The sequence below is a fragment of the Corvus brachyrhynchos genome, unplaced genomic scaffold (assembly GCF_000691975.1).
Source record: "Corvus brachyrhynchos isolate BGI_N302 unplaced genomic scaffold, ASM69197v1 scaffold202, whole genome shotgun sequence".
Taxonomy (NCBI): Eukaryota; Metazoa; Chordata; class Aves; order Passeriformes; family Corvidae; genus Corvus; species Corvus brachyrhynchos.
The window spans coordinates 7,838,212-7,861,712 of NW_008238132.1; the positions used below are offsets into that span (position 1 = coordinate 7,838,212).

Below are 23,501 nucleotides of genomic sequence, written 5' to 3' on the forward strand. Positions count from 1 at the left end.
GATATTTTGTGTCCAGGCAGCAGCACCCTCTGGCTGTTCCTGCACTTGTAAACATGTAAAATCTTCTGACACAGAAAACCTCTGTACAGCTTTCCTCAAAGGCTGCTGACCCCTGCTTTACTGCGCTGAATCCCTCAATAAAACTGCAGTTTTGTCATGGCTGCAGATGTGCATACAGAACATCACTTTGTTATGCTGGTCACCAAAAGTGCAAAGTACACAAGATACCCTACTACAGCTGCAATTCAGCATTAGCTTTCTTTCACTCATTCTCTGATTAAGAGCAGAATATCCAGTGATACAAAACCACTCTTCATTCTCTAACATTGATACCAGAACACAGAAGCACTGGAAAGGGAAGGCAAAACAAATCATTCCAATAAAAACTGTACTCAAACCTACACAAAGATTAAAATAGAGATTTTATTGATGGAATAACAAAAGTGCTTTTCTTAAATATTTTTCAAAATACATTTATACAACTTACAATAATATATCCAAAATAACTGTATATACAAAACATTACCTTGTTTAATGTATGTGCTTTTTTTTTTTTGAAAATTACAAAGCAACTTTTTGGCAAAGTTCAACCTTAAGAGGTGATAGTTTTGAAGGTTAGATTAAGAAAAATAGAACCTGAGGGAAAGTGACACTTATGTCCATGACAAGCAAGAAGTTCTCAATTTAGTTAAATAAAAATGTTCTCGTAGTATTTTTCACATTACAAAAATAACAGAAGTGAAGAAAAAAAAAGATGATGGATACTTCTCATCATTTTATTGAGCAGCTTCTCATTCTTTCAGGTACAGGAACTTGAGATAAGAGTGCATGTCAAAAATGAATGCAAGTAAGAACAGCAGTGCCCTGCTGTAGCTCTCTCTTGTGTGCAGTTTCTTAGCTGCTGTTGATATGGTTGACCTGATTGGATCTGCGATGGATTTCTTCCAGAAAACTCTCGAGCTGTTCTATCAGCATTCGTTTTTTAAACCTGGGTTTAAAACAAAGCATTATAATGGATGCACAGAGTAATACATGAAACATCATTGACAAAACTTTTACTGAACTCTGGAAACTTCAGTTATTACTACAGGAACAGTGCATGATGAGGCTACACATACATCATATGTATATATACACTGTCTCCTAGCATTCTGGTAAACCACTAACTTGCCTTTCCACCTACTGAATACAAAACTATGTTTACTACAGTTTATTATAGCACATTGCAGAACTTCACTCAGCCCTCAGAAATCCAGGAAAAAGAGAATTAAGAGTTTGTTGCTTCCAGAACTAAAGTTCTGAAGTACAGAAATAAAATATACATCAAAAGAACTACAATCCTGAAGCTGGAAAACAGCTTTTAGGGATTATTTGCATGCCTTCGTGACGCATTCACCAAAGTTAACAAAGTTCGTACTGGTGAAGGAACAGCCATTACACAGTGCAAAGCAGATTTCCTGACAAACAATACAAACTGAAACTTCAAGAAAGAAATTAAAGGAAAATACAGAAATTAAAGGAAAATACATACTCCATACCTCTGGAGTCTCAGCAGTTCTATTCTGTATCAATTGTATAGATTTGATCAGTAGGCCATTATGTCACCTCTGCTTACCCCCCCACTTTAGGAAGTACAACTCCCTGCTATTTCCAGCTAACCCCTCCCCCTTGCAACTTTTCTGCACCTTCTGACCTATGCTTTGGTAGCCATACATGTGCTCAAAGATAGGCAGCAATGAAAATATTTTGAACTACATATCAAGTTCAGTCCTATGACTTCACTAAACCCCAGCAGAAGCCTCTAGTTCCAGTCAGGCATCCTGGTCCATGTCTTTGACTTAGAGACATAGTACCTGCCCTAACTTCCAGATCACAAGCCTCCCCACAACCCCAGCTTGACTACTGGGAAAACAAGGTCCCATTCCCAACCACTCTGTCATTAAATACCCATGCTCTGGCCCCTTACACACCCATATCCCGGTTCACAGTATCCCACAGACACACCACACTTCAAAGTACTGCTTCCCCTCCATTTTTCCTCATTGTCTCTCAAAAATGATAGCTTTTCTGCTATTGAAAGAGAAACTACAGGCCAGGCAGCTTCCAAAGGAAGCTGAAAGCTGTGGATCTTTCAGAAATCTTCCTCTCCTCTTACAACTATAGTGGATTAACCCCCAGATTTAAATGGGAACTCTTTATAAACATTAACTTCGTTGCTGAAATGATCAAGAGCTTTCCTAAGCCCATGTTCAGAGATGGCACTCCTTGCAGCAGGGAAAGAAAGCGTTCCAAGTTTGAATTGCAATCCATGGCATTGCAAAGTCAGCTACCAGTTACCAAAACAAAACTATGTTGACAACTCTGGAGGGCCTAGAGATGTTTCCTGCAGGGAGCAGGGAGCCTGGATTAAATGTGATAGCTTGCCTGGATAAGGAAAGAGGCAGAGAACTGCATAGTGTTTGTAGGCAGTGTTACCCAGGTGGATAAAATATTAACACTATAAAAATCTAACAAAGGAGAGAAGAAAAGGATAAAGATTAAGCTGTTCCTATACTCAAACCAATAAAAACTGAAGTTTAGCAACAGTCAACAAATAGAGTTGCCAGCTTTTTCCACCAGTAGGTACAGAAAACTATTAGTTATGGTAGGAGATGGGATTTAATTCTGATGCATCCAAGACCAACACTCAACCACTGCCAAATTTTGTAGAAATGTCAACTAAAGATAGCTGGAATAAAGAGATTATGCAAGAGAAATGAGAGTTACAGGTGCTCTTAAAAGCCTAATTTTACAGGCACAAAAACTCCAGCCCCACTAAGGGCTGCCACAAACTCCAAGAGCAACAGTATGGTTTTGTATGTGAATGAGGAAGTATATAATCCACAGGCTATAGAACAATTCTTACAGGCAATGTAACAAGCAAAAGCACAATAAAGCAATTGTGGCTATAGGAAGAGCATGATCTATATAAATTTACATGCCCCACCAAGCTGGCAATAGAAAGCTAGAGGATCTGTATGAATGTCCAACATCCAGCATACCTTAAACTCTCAGCATGGTTTTCTCCTAAAATTACTTTGTTTTTTAATAATGAAATTTGCCTAATGCCACAGGAAAAGAGCTGACTACTACAAAACAGATTAGAGAATAAGAAGCAACTATTCTTTGAGGTTTCTGAAGTAAGCCTCAAAGTTCTGGCTATATTTACAACCCATGCAAGATCCTGGAATTACTAGTTCCCTGCAACTCAAACACTACTGGTTCTAATACATTTCTGCTTTTTTACCTCTCAGTAAGCATGTAGAAAGCTAAGTATGGACAGTCTACAGATACTGTAAAGAACAGTTTCTACCAGGATCAAAACCACAGGGTTTAAATCCTTATCAACTCACTCTTCTCCAGTGAAAAGCTACCTCCATTTCCAAACTCTCAGACAGGACTACACTATCTCTGAATGAAGTATGCTGAAGAGTAGAGACATATCTTTATGAGCATACCTGAATTTAAAAACTATTTTTAAGACAAGATTTTGAGCAGATGCTGTTTCTGAAAGCCTAATTCCCAGTAATCAGCAGCTCCAATACATTTTCAAATTAACAGTACACTCACACATGGACTTTTTAATTGGAATGATTTTTTAAAAATAACCTTCTCTTTCTATACCATTGTCCATCACATTTACAGGGACTTGGCAGTTACAGTTACTAACATCTTTAAGCCAAAATCTGAGGGAAAAAGGTAAGCTTTTACAAACAACACCTCAAGAAGCTTATGCATTTCTGCTCTTTCATAGGGAATTATTTACTTGTAGTGCAAAGCATTGTTTTCAAACAACTGCATGATTGTCCAGCAGTTATACATGGCACTACATGGTGCAGTTTTGTAAGAATAATACAATTCTGTTACCTACCTTGAAGCTTCTTTAATAACATTCTGTAAAAATATCAGTCGGGTTTGTAAGCTTCCTTGTACATGCTTCAGTAAAAAGAAGATTCTTTCATATTCTTAAAGGTCAAGAGAAAAAAACCATCAGTTATTTAAAAGATGCCTATACAGATATCTGTTATAATAGCTTTGAGTGAAATGCAACTGACTTCATTCAGTTTTTGTAAACTTGTACCTCCTATCAACTGTAGCAATAACATCTTATTTAATGAGAAGAAACATTAAAAAAAACACAGGATATTGCAGCTTAGGATATTACTAGCACCCAGCAAGTTAATTCTAGTACAGATATAAAAAACATTACTTTCATGAACACTGATAGGTATAGAAATGTTTTAATCACTCCTACAGTGATGTTCTTAGCAGATGTTTCAAAACAAATCTTTTCAGCTTTAAATTCATTTTGCTTCAGTCTCATGGTCCAGTACATTTCTAAAATAGTGATCTAACATGAATTCTTTGTTTAATTCTAATGCCAGTTTTCTGAAACAAATTTGGCATACTTACTCCTTCCTGGTTTTCGGATCTCTTTCATAATTTGTGCTCTTAGCTCTATATTAATCTCTCTGGAACTTCTGCAATGCACTGGTTTTTTCCCTTTGCTAGGTGAAGACATTGTCATGTTCTCTTCAGTACTTTGCTCTTTACTACCTGATTCCTCATGATTCTCCAAAAACCCATCAACATTCAAATTATTCCCTAAATGTTCGTGGCCTACATCCTCTGTATGAGTTGTCGGTCGATCCAATGAATTGAATGGTGAAGAGGACAGTGAAAACTCTGAATCCACAGTATTTGGAAAAACATCTGATGAAAGGGGGTCTGTAACGTGATTCTCAATGACATCATCAACTCCAGCTTCGTTATTTGTTTCTGATGCTGAAAAAAATAGAGATTACACTTGCCAGGTTCAAATTCTTTATCATCTGATACAAGTCAATGAGTCAGATCAGTATTAGACTCTTAAAACAGTCTACTGTACATGGCAGGCAAAAGAAAACCTGTTTGTGGATTGTAACACTGAGCCCATCACTATCTCCTGGCAATTAATGACTTCTAAAAAAAATCACAGATATATTCTATGAAAAATGAAGTTACTATATGGACTACCAACAAAAGAAAAAATACCTCTAAAGTGTGATTTTGTGACATGGTGTCTTTCCCCCTTTAAATCAAACTGACCAAGTTTACTTTAGCACTAAACAGTGAGCAAGAGTTATACAGCCCCTCAGCTTCACACCCAGAGAAGTGATTTCACTGCACTAGAGCAAAATTCAAATTAACTTCATGCTGTGATACTTCTAGAGCATGTGGATTTCCAGGCAAAGGAAGAACACCCTTCTCACTGTCTACGCTGTCTGCTCAGGAGAGAGGAAATACATCGTTTATACTTGGAATTTATATGGAAGATTTCCATCTGAACGACTATGAACTCTGTAAATAACCCCAGATGCACACAAATACTTCATTTTCAAGGGGGAGGGAAAAAATTGCCATATTTGACAAATAAGCCAGCAGTATTTTTTTACACAAAAAAGTTTTTTCACATAAACTAAAAAATAAACTTTAAAGATTTTGAAGATTCACTTACTTTTGTGAATAGCAATGGGTTTAACAAGGTCAGGCTGTGCTTGTGCAATTGGTGTGGGTGGCCCTTTTCCTCCAATGTGGTTATTCACAACCAGAGGAGTTTGTGGTCGCCCTCTGAGCAGGGGGGACATACAACGCCGCCTTTTCGGAATCCCTTGCATATTTGGTTCTCCAGGTCTTTTATGTTTATTTTGAGGTCCCGATACAAATTCGTCTGCTTCATCTATCATCATTCCCTGTAATTAATTTAACAGGAAGAATTCTTAAGCTTCACACCATGTAACGTAAGTTACAATTAATGCTCTGCATTATGATAATGTTTAGCATGTATAAGAGTTACATATAACATGCCATTATGTTTGGAATTCTAAATTGTAACCAAGACCAGATAAATGTGCTTAAGGCCCTCATCCAGCAGTCTGCCAAGTAAGTTAACTGAATGGGGCCATCAAACTTCCTTTTCAGTAATTGCAAAGGGACTCATATTTAATACAAGAGCTCTAAATGATATTGACAGTTGGGTCAATTCTAAGACAGATTTGGATAAAAGGGACAGTCAAGATTCTCAAAGTTATGGGAAGCTTTTTATGATGGAAGATTGGTAAAGGATTTTTAGGTATTAGCTAAAGGTAAAGGCAATTAGGTATTAGCTATACTAGAGACAAGTATTTAATTTATAATACAATTTAGAGACATAACACTGCTTTTCCAATAAAGACTGCCCTCCATAGGATACTACTGATAGAAGAACAGCTGAGACACTTTCTAATAACCATTATTTTTACAAGTATTTGAAAGGGTTTCTCCAATAGACTACTCAAAGAACAATGTAGGCAGTAGTGCACACACAACACATTTTTAGAAAAGCTTTACAGAAGTCACCTTTTTGTCCAATTTGAATGGATTGCCAAATGTATGAAGCCTTCGTGGTTGATCAGGATCAAGTTCTCGGAGTGGAGAAGGTATTTGTTTTAGATACTCCTGGTAGTTTCCCATTTGTGCTATAGGTACACTGTGAACTTGATCTATCGTAACAGAGGAGTTAATTAATAACCAGGACTGCTCACATTATGAGAATTTAGTCTATATCCATTTCATATCTGCAGTGTTCAGACTTTTATCATATGCATTAACAAAACAGCTGTGCAAAGCTCACCATTTTTCTTGCCTAAATTGGTATTCATAACACTTTTGACTTCAGGAGACTTGCTTAAATGAATCAGTACATGTCTTGTGGATTTACCATTATGACAGGAAATAAGCAATAGTTGTCATGCATGAATGTTAGTTTTCCAATGTGTCCCAAATTTACAACAGAGCAATGGATGAAAAAACACACTAGGAACAAATCAGAACTAAAACATTACTACAAAAAAAAAAGTAATGCCATGCTGCACACAGCTTTGACATAACTTTGCCTAATTGTAGCCACCCAAAACTTAATTGTCAGGACTAATATTGTCCCAGAGCAAGGGTAACTTTTGACCACTGTAAATTAACAAATTCTTAAAAACCCATAGGAGCTGATTTTAAACTTATTCTAGTTTTAGAGTTGCCAAGCCTTTGATCCAGAAAAATATACACTAGAAGAAACTGCAGAAAAAAAAACCCTAACATGAGTTAGTCCTCCTCCCTGAAGAACAACTACTCTGACAAAGCAATAATGTAATGTGAAATGTACAGATGCTAATCTGACCTAAGTATTCACAGCACTAATGTAACACAAGCTTTCACTTGCATTGCCCTTCTCACTCTTATTTCAACATCTTCAATTAGATGCCACAAAGCAGTGCCAGAAGACATGGGAAAAAAGGTAAAGGAATAAATTAGCAGACTACTGAACCATTTGCTGTTGGCTCAACAGGCAAAACAATCACAGTGGCAGCACCCAGGGAGCTAGCTTCCTTTTCTACTGCTCACAGTCTACTTCTACTGAGAGAGATCATAATGTTCAGAACTGCCCTGTGATTGTTCTTTTGTCAGATACATCCATGAAAGTTAGGAAAAACAGTGAACAAGGAATCTTGTGTAAAAGCCCAAGTCTCCTCATGTGGAGTTAAGGAGAGAGCAGTGAATTAGCAATCTTCTCTGTCCTCACCATTTTTTCCTCCAATAAGATAAGGAAAAAGCATCAAAAAAAAAATCATTCAGTTGAATGGCAGTATCAGGCATCCACCAAATTTTAAAGAACTACATTATTTGTTATATTTTAGCAATGATCATATCACAGGCAGACAAAATATAAACTGTTATCTAACCTTCATCTTGTCCTTTGAGGAACTTGCGAGTATTCTTCAGTAAATTAGATCTCATTCGTGTTAACTGATCCAAAAGATTTCTTCTGGGTATGTCATAAGCATTTCTAAATGTCTGAGGTTTCAAATCCTATGGTTCCAGTAAAATGAAATTCCAATTAATGCCAAGTAAGAAACAATATCTAGCATTTCAATGGAAGTATATTGAAAATAACAACATTACACACAGTGGTGCTTACCTTATTCAGCAAAGCTATTTGGAACCCAGCATACTCCTTCATATTGAGGTCTAGAGGTCTATGAGGAATTTCCCCAGTAATCCCCTGTAGCAGATGTTGAAAATCGTTCCTATGTGCCATAGACAGGTTGTGTGATCTGCTTCTGACCTTAATTCCAGTCTCTTGCGCTACCTTTTTGCCTACAGAGCCAATGACTCTATCGGACTCTATTTTGGCCTTAATTTGAAATAAATAAATAAATAAAATTGACAATATGCTCTTAAAAGGATTAGTCAGACTTATTCATTTTAAATTCCTACCTACAAGATTCAACAATGTCCTAACACACTATGATGACCATAACCAGGCTGAGCGCTTAAGGAGTGCTTAATACATAACTACTTAATGCCTACTACAGTTTTAAATATAGTGAACAGTTTTCTGCCTAGGTCTTCTGCATATTTCTCCTCTGCTGCCCGTTACAGTATCTAAGCACCAATATGCATGCAATGCTTTTATTTTCATAAAATGCCATAATTTGACTAGTAACTCTCTGCAGATCTATCTGTACTTGCATAATGTTCAGCTGTTACTGTAGAGAACAGTCAAACTCTCACAAGACTGATTCTCCCACAACTGTAGTTGTGACCAGTCACCCAATGGTGTCAACTTTTTTAAAGCTCAATACAAATAATCATAACATTAATAAATGTGAAATATATGATAATAGCCAACTGGCTGACCAGACAGACCTAACCCCCAATATTATGCTAGATTTGTACTCAAATTAACCATGTTCATAAATGCCAGCTTTTTGGTAGAATACAGTGAAAAGAGCCAAAAGGAATTTAGTAACACAACTGCCAGTTTTTGTTTTGCAATTTCACATAAATTTATAGACTACTCAAAAATTTGAATATGTATTGAGAATGCTGACTCTTTACTGGCAGAGCCTTTCAGAAGTTAGAAAACCTGTAAGTACAATTTGCAGTGCATGTCACTACATCTTAGAGGAGTCCAAGATGTCTAGGTTGAGACATCAGCTCACAGAATACTGAGCAATACGATTATGATTTAACAGGATATGCTCTAGACAAAGATATTTGCTTCCTCAAATAATAATTTATATTAATGTTTTAAGAAAAAGCTGGTCCATAAAAACTCATTTGCTAAGTTACAAGTCCTTGGCACTACTGTTTTTTGAAGTTTCAAGCCTACATTTTTTTAATCTTGAACAGAAAGCTTAACATGCACAGTTCAAAACTGGAGGTAGCAGGGCAGAAATGCTTGAGCCTAGTCAAAGATTCAGGCGCTATTCTGAACATGGTCAACAAGTTCAAATGGTCACTTGTCACGTCTATATCTATAGCCTTATCTGAGATTCTCAATTATGTCAGTTATCTCATTTACTAAACACTTTCCACTTCATGTCACAAGCCAAAGAAAGAACACTTTGATTCTGATGCATCAAGCACAAATCCCTATTTTCTGAAAAAATGCTAAAACATCTTTAAAGACAACATGGGTTTTTTTGGATAAAAGTATGTTACTCTCTGCACAAGTGAATATGCTCCTTAAATAGAAAAAACCCTCCATTTGTACTTCTGTATCTGTCTCTATAGTTCAGCTTATACAGTCTGTATTTAAATGTTATATTTTCCTTCAATTCAAAAAACAAAATTATTTTTTGCTAATTGATTATGGGAAAGTATAAACTTGATCTTTCTGCTCTTTTTTCCTTCAAAGCCACTGAACTTGAGTATTTAAAGATTATCCTTCTATCAGAGTAAGTTTTTACTGCTCTTTTGCTTCAACATTACCTGCTGACTCAACTTTTTGAGATATGAAATGACACTGTAACTAAGTCCATATTCCACATTGTCAGCTATAAGGTTTGGTGCTCCCATCATTCTCACAGCTTTCTTCAAAGGCTGAAACATGGAATATATTGCATGGTCATATTTAACTTTATACATACTTCAACTAACTGTACCCATTTCAAATAGAACCTGAGGTTCTGAAAGTTTGAAAAGAAAAAAAAAATACTCTCAGGGCAGCATTTTCTGTTGGTTTAAAATAGTTCCATTCATACAGAACCAGTTAACAAAAATAGCATTTATAAACAAGTCCCAGTGTATCATGAAATTAAGAAAATTTCATAACATTCAGGTCTCAAGCCTTCCACAGGACTCCAGTGAAAACACTATCATTATGTATGAAGTTGAACTATTCTCTCAAATTAATATATATTCTACTTGAAATAGAGACTACATCCCCAGTGGAAAGACAACTAGAAACCAGAAATTTTAACACAGTCATCTTACCCCAAGATAATAAGGAGGCATTGTCTTCAAATAGCTTTCAAACGACTGACGCCATTTCAATGTAGGCTTTGCTTTGTGCACTTTAAACAAGTCATCTAAAGGTTATAAAAAAGCAAAGTGACAAAATGAAAGGCATGTCTAGACAGCATTACATCTTTTTTTCTAAAAAAGAAGATTCTATAAAATAAACTCTTGAAGAAACGCGAGTTTCTCAATGATTAAATTAGCATCTGCAATTCAACATATATACAACTAAACCAAACATACACACACAAGATTAACTCTGCAGCCAAAAATGGAACCTGATAAATCATCTAATTGGATTGGTATTGAGGTAACAGATTAGGAAAAATGGCTCTTAAAACAATTAAAATGAGACCAAAATGTATCTGGAAATGATGATCGAGTAAATAATCTCACACACTGAGTCTGAGTCATGAAGGCCAGACAACTGGAGACAAGTGGAACAAATCACTGATTCTACCATTCTCCAGGTATTAATATTGGTATTAATTGCAGTAATCTATTTAGATGACATCAATGTTTCAATTATGTACCACAGAAGAAAATTTGTATGAAGTGTTATTTACCTAGCAGTGGAAGCAGGACCGGGTAATTGTAAGGCATCACAAATAAATTCACACAATTCAGCGCTGTACTAGCTTTCAAGTAACCAAAAGGATGACCAAGTTCACTGTATTTTGCACTATTGCTCACATACACCTGCAATAAAACACATTACAGTGGATTCACATGCCAAGTATTGTGTTCTGAAGTTGTACATCCTATTTTGATTATAGAATAAGATATATGAAAAACAGCATTCCATAAAAAACTTCAATTCAGCATGCACTCTACTTGCCTGCCAGCAGGTCTGAGGGGATTTTCTTTCCAGGATAAACTGGGTCAGTGGTGAAGGTTCTAATTCATATTTATCAAAAGGCAGTTTGTCAATGACCATCGGTTCACAATCAGTACAGGAAAATTTCACCACAGGATGAGATGTGCGAGGTGGCTAAACAAAGTATTCCACTGTTAATACGGCCACACAACAATTCAAAGGCATTTGTGCTATGACAACTAAAGTAATACAGCTTCTTGGAAAATACATGTATTTAAGGAAACTATTCAACACAGGATTCATTTATTGTTAATGAGTCCTAAGCAATGTATGATGTTAGCACTTGTTTTATTCTGAAGGAATCTTGTTTTCTAAATAAATGCCTATTACTTTACATAGTAAGTCTAGAGCAATACGCAACTAAGACTTCTTGCATTTACACAAAAGCTGTGCAAATGGAAGTAAGTTCTAGTGGGGACAAAAAACACCTTCAATGCTTCTCTGGGACATGTCCATTTTCATTCCCAACAGAAAGAGGTGCTGCACTTTTGCATTTGCTGTCTTCCCCAGGCACTTTTCCTTCTTGGCAAATTCAACAGTTACAAATTCAGCAATTATAAAGATCAAGAGCAGCATGAATTCAGAAAAACCCCAAACTTTAAAAACTCACATTTTAACTAGGCCTGAGAAAAAAGTTATTTCAATTCAAGGAATTTCAGTGTTTGGATTTTTTAATCTTTTCATTAATCATAGGAAAAAGGCCTTTGTGTCTCAAGTTTCAGCTGAAGTTAACAACTTGAAATTTCTTTTGCCAGAAGGGAAAGCCAATTATTAGTGTGATGAAAATTGGAGCTGTACACTTTCCACCGAAGGGAGGAATGCAAGCTCTTATACTTACCCTGAGCCTCCCCTCAAGGCCACTAGGATCTGAGGGAGAGCTTAATTGGGAAGCCTTCTTCCATTTGCTCTCCTTACAAAAAGGTAACTAACAAATACACAAGATGAAGTAGAGAAACACAAGGTTCCTTGGACTCTCTTACCACTTCACCTTGAAAGCAATTCTTTTATGTGTAAGCTCTAAGCTCTTCACTTTAGGACAAGCCACCCAAACAAGTTATCTGTCAAGAGCACTGATCTTGCCTTGAGTGTCTCCACCCTGAGGAAGGTGTGCTGTCCAACTGCAAACCGAATAGGAGGCCCAACCAAGTGGAGGAAGAGCAATTCTCTTCAAAGAATATGACTAATAAATAGCTGTGGTGGAGTTTTTGACCAAGCCAGCAAAGTTATACCAGGAATAAAAAGGCTGCAAAAGAAATTGACTACTCAGACTTGAGAAGTCCAATAATCCTTTGCTGGATAAAAGAACTATTTTTACCTCTGAGCAGTTGAAGCAGCCATTTACATGTTGATCTGCCAACAGACTTTCATACATTTAAGAAAGCTTTGATGGTGTCATTAGCCACAGCAGACTTAAGTTCTTAGGACAGAACTGTTTAAGACAACTCCACTGTGGATCAGGTAACAGGGAGGAAAAGTCAAGTATTTAACTATGAACTCTTAAGCAGACAAGATATGCTACATACATACACACACACTGATTACAACATGTGCTATGTTTTAACAGTACTGAAATACAGGTCCTGAAACACCATCAGCAAACTTAGCTCCCCAACACTGCATGAGGAAGGTTCAATGCAAAATTTCAATTGATATCAACAAGAATTTAGCTGTACATGACAGTGCTTTATAGTTATGAGAGCTATACACACTACAAGAGAAAAAAATCTTTTTGCCATTTGAGTAAGTCAACTTCAGGCTTTTAGATGATTTAATTCAACAACTCTTCACTTAGTAAGATCTATTTTACCAATCTTGATTAAGATCTGGAGTAGCAAACTGTACTGACTCTACATGACCAGCTTTTCTACGAAAAAAACCTTTAAATATCCAGTACACAATGACATCTCTTTTTAATGACTACAGAAAATTCACTTTTATTCATATATGCTAGCTTGCTTGTAGTTCAGAAGGACATCCACATCCTTTAATGAATGTGGCCACAGATGTCAAAAAATATCAAACCTGTAAATATGACTAAAATTTCATACTTGCATCACTCCTCAACAACCTGTATTTCAAAGGATTCATCTGTTTTTAACCAAGAGATAAAATTTACTAGAAGTTCAGTGAGTTAGTCAGCACATCTGTTTCATATGAAAAAAGCCACAAAAATTCAATAAAAATCATAATGAAATCTAGATAACCATTACACTACTGCAGGATTTCTACTTTAATTATTTAAAATATTAGCAGAAACAAAAATGCATTATACTATACTAATGATTAGATGTCAGACCAAACAGCAGTGGCATACATTCTTTTGTGAAAAAGAACAAATAAATTAATTCTGTGGGCAGTAATTAGAAAGCTGAGGTTTTCTCAGTTTGGATAAATTGAAGGCGTAGCTACACTGCACAACAGCAGATGAAATTATATTCACTTGCTCGAATGAAAGCAGAACTACCACAAGGATTCAAATTGTCAAGATCATACTATCTTTTATTAATACCCTCTATGAGGCAATAGAATCTGATAGACTTTTACCAAGTGCCACCATTTGATATTTAACAGGGTTCAAACAAACACTCAATCACATGTACTGGGTCAAAAATCTGTTACAGGCAGTTTCTTAATGCTTCGAAGTTACTGAAAAGCAAACCCCATATTATTTGCTCATCAGTAATTTATAGGGATAACTGCAACACAGGTTTGCATGTGTGACTCCTTGGATCACACTGCTCCCACAGTTGCTACAAAGCAATACATATTTCAAGACTTTAAAAAAATCTGTGAATAGGAAATCCTGGAATATTCCTTCATGCAGAAACCCTTTACTTTATCTTCAGTACATACCAGTGTTGGAGAATTTTGATCTGGCCAAAAGGATTCAGGAACAGGCCAATGACCTATAGGAACCCCAGTTTTAGGGTTTGGTCTGACATAGATAAGTTTGTGACAGCTGTGCCAGGGTTGGGGTCCAAAGGGTCTGGATATCTCCACCTGCCCATCTACAGAAGAAAAAGGCTTTGAGTCAAAATAATGTTAAAACTCAAGAAGAGGATTAAATAACTTCCGTGAAGACTTAAGGAACTATAATCCCAGGGAAGCCCTTCCTGCAGTTAATATTATTTCTAAGAATAGCAGATAGTTGACAGTAAGCATTTCTGCAAAAACACAGACTGAGAAACCAAATAAGCATTAAATGTTTGCAGGATGAGAGCCCAGAAAGCCAGTTTTCTGGAGCCCTTCATAATAATCAGTTTCTTTTTCCTCCATTGTCATTAACAGATAACCTTCAAATCCAAGCATTAAAAAAGTGATATACACGACTAATACTGCTGGACTTTTTATTGCAGTGAAGTAAAATTTTTTAAAAATCCCACAGATTTCTCAGTAACATCCTAGAGAGGGACCTAGCTAAGCCATTTAGAATGAGAAATTAATGCCACACGTGTATTTGCTATTTTGACTCTTAACACAGCCACTCTACTACATTGAAGAAAAAAGGGTAAGACCAAGTCTTCCAGATCATGTTATTTTCATTTCTAGCTGGTTGAAAACTGCTTAAAACTTATAAACCCCTTTAACTATGCCTGACATGAACAAATGCATTTAAGACCACCTGAGTGGTATGACCAAATGCAGAGGTATCTAGCAGCTACAGCCAGTTATTTTGAAATACTACAAAGTTTCAGAATTAGCAGGTCCTTTTGGTAGTAAAGTCTTTCAAATTGCAATAGTTACCCTTTTGACTTGACAACTACTACATTAAGTTCACTGAGTTATATTGACAGTCATCCCTATTATTTGATATATAGTGTAAAAAATTTCAAGTACCATCAATTGGTGAGGGATCTGGTCCAGCTTTTTCAAAATTTATTACCACTCCACTTTGTACTTTTTGCACCAATGACTCAAGACATTGATTCAGCATTCTTGGAGAGCACACACAATATGATCGACCTGGAACAAAACAGTCAGGGTTAAAGCTCTTCAGTGCTTCTGCCCTTACGTTAACTTGGATCATTAAAAACTGTTCAACCACCATACACATTGATTTATGTATGGATCACTGATTTAATGCTTCTCCTGAACACTCCCTCTTTAAGCAGCAAGGCAGCCTAGTAAAGCACTGACAAACGCCTCATTGGAAATGTTTGTATTTTCAACCCTTAATGACTAGCTCAAATTCTTGGTTGCATTCATGGATAATGGGCTCCCCCTTGTGACAGACATCAACACTTAAACTGCCCACAAATTTCAGTCAAAGAACTTGCCAGAACAGCCTACATACAGCCAGAAAGCAGTGGAATCAAATCCTTTTGGAATACTTTTCAAAGCCCTTTGTTTCCTCTCTATCAGGTCCCCTCTGATGCACCAGAAGAATAAGTACATTTTTAAAACGTAATAAACTCAGTGCCTGAGTTTGATCTGGAATATGTTCTAAGATATTAACAATATGATCTATAACTGAGACAAGTATCAATTCTGCAGAATTATGCATTCTGAAAGGCATTCTGCATGCTCTGGAGGGAAAAAACCTGAAACAACCCGTTTCCTTCACTTCTGGCTTCTTTAGAAGAGAGTGTGACAGGAATTTACCAAAACTGTACTGCAGAACAGACTCTATTACAATTTCTAATTGCAACGCCAAGGTGTAGTTAAAAAAAAAAAGTAAGTTCTCTCACAAAAAACTTCTGAAGAAAGTAGATTCACTCTTCCAAGACAGGCTACATTTAAATTGTCTGTAGCTTTAATGCTGTAAGTGTCTTTAGCTGCATTATATCAGTCTCAAGATTTTTTACAAGTACTGGAAGAACTTAGAAATCCTTATCCCATGACATGGAATCACACAATTAATTGAACTAAACTGAATTAATTTGCACTTTGGAAAGTAATGACTTGTCAAAGGAAACAAGGGCGCTCACCTCCTGTGACTTCACACATAGGCGTGATTGCAGAGTCATCCACAGGTACGCCTGTCATCTGCTCTGATTCTGGGGCTGTAATACCAGGCAAACGAAGAACCAAAGCAAATAACCTCTGATCCCATCGAAAGGGCTCCTTAGTCAACTCACTTCCAGGTAAAGGGGAATTGAGAGGTAAATGGAGCTGGAAAGGAATTTAAATCAGTGAATACACAGCTTTTAAAAGAAAAAAAATTCAGGTTACATAGCAGTGGCAATTCACTCTATATAAGCACACTTCTCTCTCCACGCACATTTAATAATTTCATTCAGGTACTGTACATTACCACCAAGACATCCATCATTTAATCAAGACTTGGCCATTTCAGAGCAACATAATGCATGCTGAGAACCTCAAATCAAGTGATAACCACTTTTAAAAACTGATCCAAACTCAGAATCAGTATTTTCTTTAGAATTTCAGCAATAAAAACAGCTTCACTGTTGTGTTCTTTTGTTCAGTTTTCTGCAGAACAGGCCCACTCTTAGCTTAGTACTTTTCCTCAATTCTTCAAGATAAGCACCACTGAACAAAAAAGCAATGTTAATCCAAGACTCTCATGGAAGAAATATAGCTTGGGTATAGCTGCTAAAAAAATTAAGTGTATATCAGGCAGGATTACCTACTCCAAATAACAGCTTCAAGTGAACTAATGCAGTAGTTATGTTACAGAATCAAAGATTTTAGATAATTTGGGTATATCCCAGAATTAACTCATGCCTGTGCTTTAAGTGAAAAGAAGGTGTTAACAGTAGCCACAGCTACACATACAAGGAAGAATTGCTTGCCATGTGCTGTTGTATTGCCTCTGGGAAGAACTACTCAAAAGTTTTAATTCAGAATATTGAAGATACCAAACACATGGAAGCATCTCTTTTTACTTTAATTCACAGAAAAGACAGTAAAGAGATTCAAGTGTCAGGCTTCAAACATGCCACAGTAGAGATACAGCAATGGTCAGGACATTTATTAACCACTAACAGCAATAGCCCGACACACTAACAGAACACCTGGAAGTCCTGGGATAGCAGCAGTTTTACACCTAGTTAACCCCAATGAGAAAAGCTTCTAAAGGACAGCAGAAGGCATTCACAAGATCCTAGATGCTTTTTGCATGCAGATACTTCACACAGACTAGTGGTAAAAAGAAAGCTTATCCAGACATTCAGCTACAGAAGCCCTGAGCAGACAGCTTTGCAACAAGTAATTGCAAGTTTCAGAAAATTTTATACATCCCTGGCTGATGATACCATTGTCAGCACAAGCAAAATTCTCATTTCACCTGGAGCACTGCAGCAACAAAAGGGGGGGAAAAAAAATCCCCAAAGCAATGACTCAAGTGGTGCAAACAGTTCCATTACCACACCAAATACAAGGGGGTTAAGCCCACATGCTGAAGCAAACTCAACACATCTTCAAACATTTTCTCTCATGCAGCATTCAAATTCTCAAGCCCAGCTCAATCCTAGCAAGAAAGTACTAGTCTGTTCCAAAACTTGATGCAAATCCACGTAAGTGCTCATTACATATTGCCTTCATTTCTAGTTCATAGTATTAGAGAATTTACAGAAAGCTGTTAAAAAAGGTCTTTTGTTTGCTTATTTCGAAGAGATAAAGTATTAAAAGTATCGAAAGTATTAAAACCTGATTTCCAAAACCAGATACCTCAGCTATTTCTATTTACATAATTACAGCATCTCATACTGGGAAAAATACATGCCTTAATGTTTGAAAAGCAATCAATTTATTGATACAATCTCAAAGCTATGAACAAGCACAACAAGCCTACTCATAACATGTGGCCAAGTATCAGAATATTTTGGACTTTTCAGCACACCCGATGATTCCTCCTGAATTCCTTTTTGCTTATGCAAGCACAGAGTAGTACAAGTAAGAACTGAATTATTTCCCCAGATGTTTCATGTTTTACACGAAATTGGTCAAAGGGAACTCAGCTAGTTTAGTACTGATTGACATGCATGTCTTTCTCCTCTACACAAAGAGCCACAAAGACTGCCTGACAATGGAAACTCAGTTAAAAGAAGTTAAAAGAATAGCCACATTCTTAGTAAACAGCCCAGAATCCTGACTATAAGGAGACTGAATTGCAAGCACTCCACCATCTTCACTTGGGGCTATTAAGGAATGCCATTCAAGCTTGCCTACTTAGATCTAACTGAAGATATACTATCTCCAAAGAGTATATTTGATCTGCAAAACACACCTATGTAACAGCATTATTTTTCTTCGGGCAGCACATATACTTGGTTTTTACTATATATATTTTTATATATAAAGTATCCCACTGGATCCTGCACCAAGACTATCCCGAGTTCAGTTTACCTCAAGCTCCAAAACATTTCTTTGGCTCAGCTGGATTTATGGAGAGAACTGCAAAACCAAAGAGTAATCAGAAGCTGGCCATTGCATTACGTACATATTGCTATCAGAAATGTTTTCAAACTGTATGGACAAAATGCAAAGCAATCATCATCAAATCAAATGTCCTCACCTTCCCACAATTTAATTCCAGTTAAGTTTAATATCCTTTTACACTTATACTGGCAAAGTTATAGATTCAAACCACCTCATTCACCAATATTAGCAATGTGGTCTTGTCACCTCCAGTTACTTTTTTTTAACTGGTATTGTATTACCATAGCAACTGCATACCTAGCAGAAACTAAGATGAGCCTAGAATTTTACATCTTGCATTTCATTTCTTTCCCCACGCATATTTTAATATGAAGGCATGCACACATTTTCCTCTTTCTCAACAACCAGTATGAAAGATACAGGTATACTGAACTAATTAAGGGAAGGTTATTTATCAGCTATGGTCTTCAACATATGACTGTAGAAAGACAAGTGTCCTCCCAGCTTAGTACTAGAAACCAGCTGTTTTGTCTCATCACTTGTTTGTAGGAGCACACAGAAGCCCTACCATTCCCAAATGCCACAATGCTACAATGAGATATCAGCGTGTGCCTTATGCCACTCTTCCTGCCTTTAAGACAAGTAAAATATTCCAGAACTAAGAGGGGGTGGAAGATAAGAATGTTCTAGAAGATCTCTTCAGTACAAGGCTATTGGTGAGCAGGTTTGTTTATTCTCAGTCCTTGTTTCTACCTACATTAATGCAATCATAAGAAGCAGCGCAGTCTAAAATCCTGAAGAGAAAAAAAAAAGGGGATCCTAGAGACCATAGGATGAAAAAAGTTAGATAAGCATTAGAGCACTCTGCACCAGCAGGGCAGTGTGAGAAAGACAGTAATGATCTTCTGGCAATGGCTGCACATATGGGCTCATCCATTAGAAGGGGCAGCAATAGCATTGCTTAAGCTTTAGTACCCAAGTAATAGCAGGCAGCTCCATCTCAGGAAATCTCATAAAACGTTGTTAGAAGACTAGGCACTAAAAAATATGCCTACAGTCAACTTCTCTTTTTGTATCATAAAAAAGAAAAATCTTAGAAAAAAGAAATCTATCTGCAAGTAACCTTCCTTGCATGCTCTTCTGGTACCCAGAAAAAGGACAAACATCCCACATTCCAAGCAAATGCAGACTTTCGTCCTTACAGGACTAAGGACAGGTAACTATTCAAGCCCAGCTGAGAACATCAGCTCTTGACAGAGTGATAAACCCTACTTAGTTATCAAAAACATTGTTTTCACATCTTTTTCCATACAATCCTATGCAGTTATAACACATAAGCACAAATTGTTCTTCCATGGGAGATAACTCAAGGAGATCCCAAAGACACCAAGGTCAACTGACACACCATGTCAATGTCATGATGTACTTGGCCATTCCAAAGCCAGCATTAACCACGACCAAGTACTCACTGAGCTGATATAGTTACACATCAAGAGCTCTGGAGCTCAGTGTCAAGTGCTGTGAACCCAAAAACTCCTGCTACCAGGAATAATAAGGATGAGAAAGAATGGGAACATACATTTAATGATATTTGCATATTTCTTAATAATATGCAATAATATAATATAATGCTATTTACACATTTCTTGCAGAATTTGTTTAGAAATCAAAATTTTTAACTGGAGGAACTATAATAAAAAACATAATGGAGCATTTAGAGCTCCTGATTATTCTTCAAAGTAAGCAGAACCTTGACACTTGTCACAGTTGTTACAACTGCAATACAAGGTGATCAGCTCTGGGAAGGATCAATGTGCCAATGCCAAACAGCTGCGGGATGAAGTCTCATGAAAATCACAGATTCCTCCTGTTAGAGTCTCTCATAACTGGAAGATCCGAAGAACAGCAACAAACAGAAACCAAGCAGCATTGCTTATGCTTTTTGCTTGTATAATCATCAGAATGTATCAATATGCTAATAACTCCATTTCAGTCTTGCAGACAAGTTAAATGCTACTTAGAGGGTATGTAGAGGGAGGACAAGGGAATATAGCTCAGCAGTTGTAAAACTGGAAAAGTATGTTATTTCATAATATAAAGAGGAATAAGAAATCCCTTCAAGCATTTAAACATTTGCTTAACAAAAGATGAAGAAAGGGCTAAGACTGAATTTGGAGGATCAGGCCAGAAGCAAAAGCCACTCCGTAAGGAATCCATAACATGAGACCTACTAATTAATGATGGTTTGCCAATAGTATGAGCCCATCCCCTCCTCAAGTTCTGACTGGAACTAGTGAATCCAGGGAAGGGTCTGGTCAACAGGCCACGCAGAACACATAGAACTGATGCTGGTAATTTTCTGTACATTGGCACCGGTGCATTAAAAAGCAGTGCCAGAAGGGACAGAACCGAAAATGTTACTGACTTGTGCAGGTGGAGAAAATTGCATAGACAATATAATTTCTGTCTTCAGTCTGAGTAACCACACCCATGAGAGACAAGGAAGCACTCACTGAAGGGTAAGGCTCTATGTGCAACAAACATTTTAAAATCCACAAAGGAACAGGACATCTGAAGAATTCAGCAAGAGCTCTGGAACAGGGTTTAAGCTTGACTGCTTCACACTAGGGTAAATGACAGTGTTCGAATAGTGATAAACTGATTGCATTTGTAAGAATGCAAATGTTCATCTGAATGACAAAGCTTTGAGAAAACTTGCCTCCAGGTTCCATGCTGGCTTCACAGGCTTTCCAAAAAAACCCCAACAAAACACCAAAGCCCAACATTGTTGGTTCTCTTGAACATATGTCTTAAAAGAACTAAAAATATACTGCCTCAGTCGATGCTAGGATGTAAAAACGTTGTGATAGCCAGTGGGATATGATCACTTCCAACACCAACTCTGAAAAGCCTCCCCAAAGTCAAACCCAAAGAACAGGACATTTGAAAGTGACTGAAAAAGCTTTGTTAGTAACCAAAGAGGAGCAATGAACCTCTGTATCTCCAGGGTGGTGTTCCTGTACTAATTCTAGTTCATTTCTGCATGTCCAACTTGAGAGGTAACTGCAAAGGACACTCAATGGAGACAAAGAAAATTTCTGATCAATAGGACACACACTGACAACAGCAAAAGATCATCCCTGAAAGACATTAGCGCCCTTCAAATGCTTTGTTCCTCTTTGATAGTGTTAAGAATGTTCCTACCAATACACCTACGGCAAAAAAAAGGGGGGGAAAAAAAAATCGCATTCTTTGCTGGGTGTGAAACATACCCAGTACATACATATGAAAAAGCATACAAACAAATTTGCATTTTGTCTTGCAGGAAGAAAAGTGGTTACTCCGCCTTCTGGAGGAATGGAACACCTTTACATTGGCTTATTTATAACAAAAAACCCTCACATTAATTCACTATTATTAGAGCAAATTCTGCATTTCTAGAATGTAATTTAATAATCACAAAATTGTAACATTGGGCTCAATTTGACATGATCACAACACAAACTCTGGGTGTAGCACACACTTATCAGTCAGGACTGCTCATGAGCCAAGTCTAAATTTAGTAGATTAATGCAGTCACCAGAAAGCTCTTTCTCAACCTAAGTTACAACAGTTTAAAGATGTGAATATATGACCAAATGGTTGCCTGACTCTAGGAAAATGTCTTCTTGCAAAGACTAACATGAAAAAGTTGTACCCACATTAAAAGGAAAAGGAACAAAAAAACCCTGGCTGGCTATAAAAAAGACCTGACTCTTGTTAGAGAAAGAGCTTAATTTACCTAAATCATTTTGAATAATGAAGATGAAAGGAAATGTAACATAGAATCATAGCACTGCATACACTAGAAGGGACACATGCACATAATTATACAGTCCAGATGCTTTTGACTGCTCAGGACCTTGTCCAATGCAGCTTTTCCCATCTCCACAACCACTGGACAACATGCCCAGTGTTTGATCACCCACACAGTTAAAGATTTTCTTGATATCCAATCAGAATTTCCCATTGGAGAACTTGCAGCTGTTGCCTCTCATCTCAGCCCTGGGTACCTCCAGGAAAAGACAGGCTCCCTGCCCCATTAAGCTGTTGCAAAGGGTGGTAAAGGACTCCCCAGTCCTCTCTTCTGAAGACTGAACAAACCCAGTTCTCAGCCTCTACCCAGAAGTTATTTGCTTCACCCTCTGAGCACCTTGGTGTCCTTCACTCCAGTATGTCAGTGTCAGATTTTACTCATCATCTGACAACAGAGATTATTCTCCTCAAGGAAGGACTTACACAGCTAAGAGATTACCCAAAATAGTATTCTGCTGCTAACAGATGTTGCATGTATGTTGCAAAAGACTCAAAAAGCGTCACACTACTCTAGTCTACTCAGTATTTTGTACTGCACCCATTCAACCACCAGATTAATCTGAAAATAGCTTATTGGGTAAAAAAAAGTATGATGGAAGTGAGGTTTCATACAGATAACCTACTTGTTACTGTGATCCAGGAATTCCCTTTCAGTTACTAGCTATGCTTGTTGGGAGTCCACACAGAATTATGCAATTCTCTTCCTTTAAGTCAGATATATTACAAAAACTACTCAAATACCACTTTTCATACAGACAAATTCTGTAAGTGCTGTAAGAATGCAATATAATACATTATTAGGAGAAATCTGAGTCACTAATGAACAGCAAAGTACAAGTTAATCTGTACAGTCAAGTGTGGTGCAGCACAGGCACAAGTAGTCTACATTCTCCCCTTAAGTTTTAAAATGGAGTTTTGGATATTAACCTTTTCCCTGAAAAGGGAATGAGCTTAGGCATTTGCTGTAGTTTGTTTTGGTTGTTTTTTTTTTTTTTTTTTTACTATGGGCACTGAGCTGGCCAGACCAATCCTATCCCTTGTGACCACTTTCATCTTTTTAAGGAAAGAA

At 37.1% G+C, this 23,501-nt stretch overlaps 1 protein-coding gene across 2 annotated transcripts in view; it reads right to left on the reverse strand.

Moving 5' to 3' along the window:
• Positions 1 to 403: 403 nt before the first annotated feature.
• The window catches only part of INTS6 (integrator complex subunit 6), a 39,685-nt gene continuing 16,587 nt past the window's right edge, over positions 404 to 23,501 (reverse strand). Inside the window, exons 3-16 of one of the 2 annotated variants that reach the window (XM_017733647.1) lie at positions 16,162 to 16,345; positions 15,071 to 15,196; positions 14,087 to 14,241; positions 11,195 to 11,347; positions 10,923 to 11,055; positions 10,333 to 10,427; positions 9,829 to 9,939; positions 8,030 to 8,245; positions 7,794 to 7,920; positions 6,418 to 6,560; positions 5,537 to 5,771; positions 4,453 to 4,824; positions 3,911 to 4,004; positions 514 to 988 (exon numbers count right to left, since the gene is read on the reverse strand). In XM_017733647.1, coding sequence (XP_017589136.1) covers positions 895 to 988; positions 3,911 to 4,004; positions 4,453 to 4,824; positions 5,537 to 5,771; positions 6,418 to 6,560; positions 7,794 to 7,920; positions 8,030 to 8,245; positions 9,829 to 9,939; positions 10,333 to 10,427; positions 10,923 to 11,055; positions 11,195 to 11,347; positions 14,087 to 14,241; positions 15,071 to 15,196; positions 16,162 to 16,345 — 2,238 coding nt within the window. In that variant the 3' untranslated portion in view covers positions 514 to 894. Of the gene's footprint in view, positions 989 to 3,910; positions 4,005 to 4,452; positions 4,825 to 5,536; positions 5,772 to 6,417; positions 6,561 to 7,793; positions 7,921 to 8,029; positions 8,246 to 9,828; positions 9,940 to 10,332; positions 10,428 to 10,922; positions 11,056 to 11,194; positions 11,348 to 14,086; positions 14,242 to 15,070; positions 15,197 to 16,161; positions 16,346 to 23,501 lie in introns of both variants that reach the window. The other variant, XM_017733648.1, reaches the window with a different exon arrangement.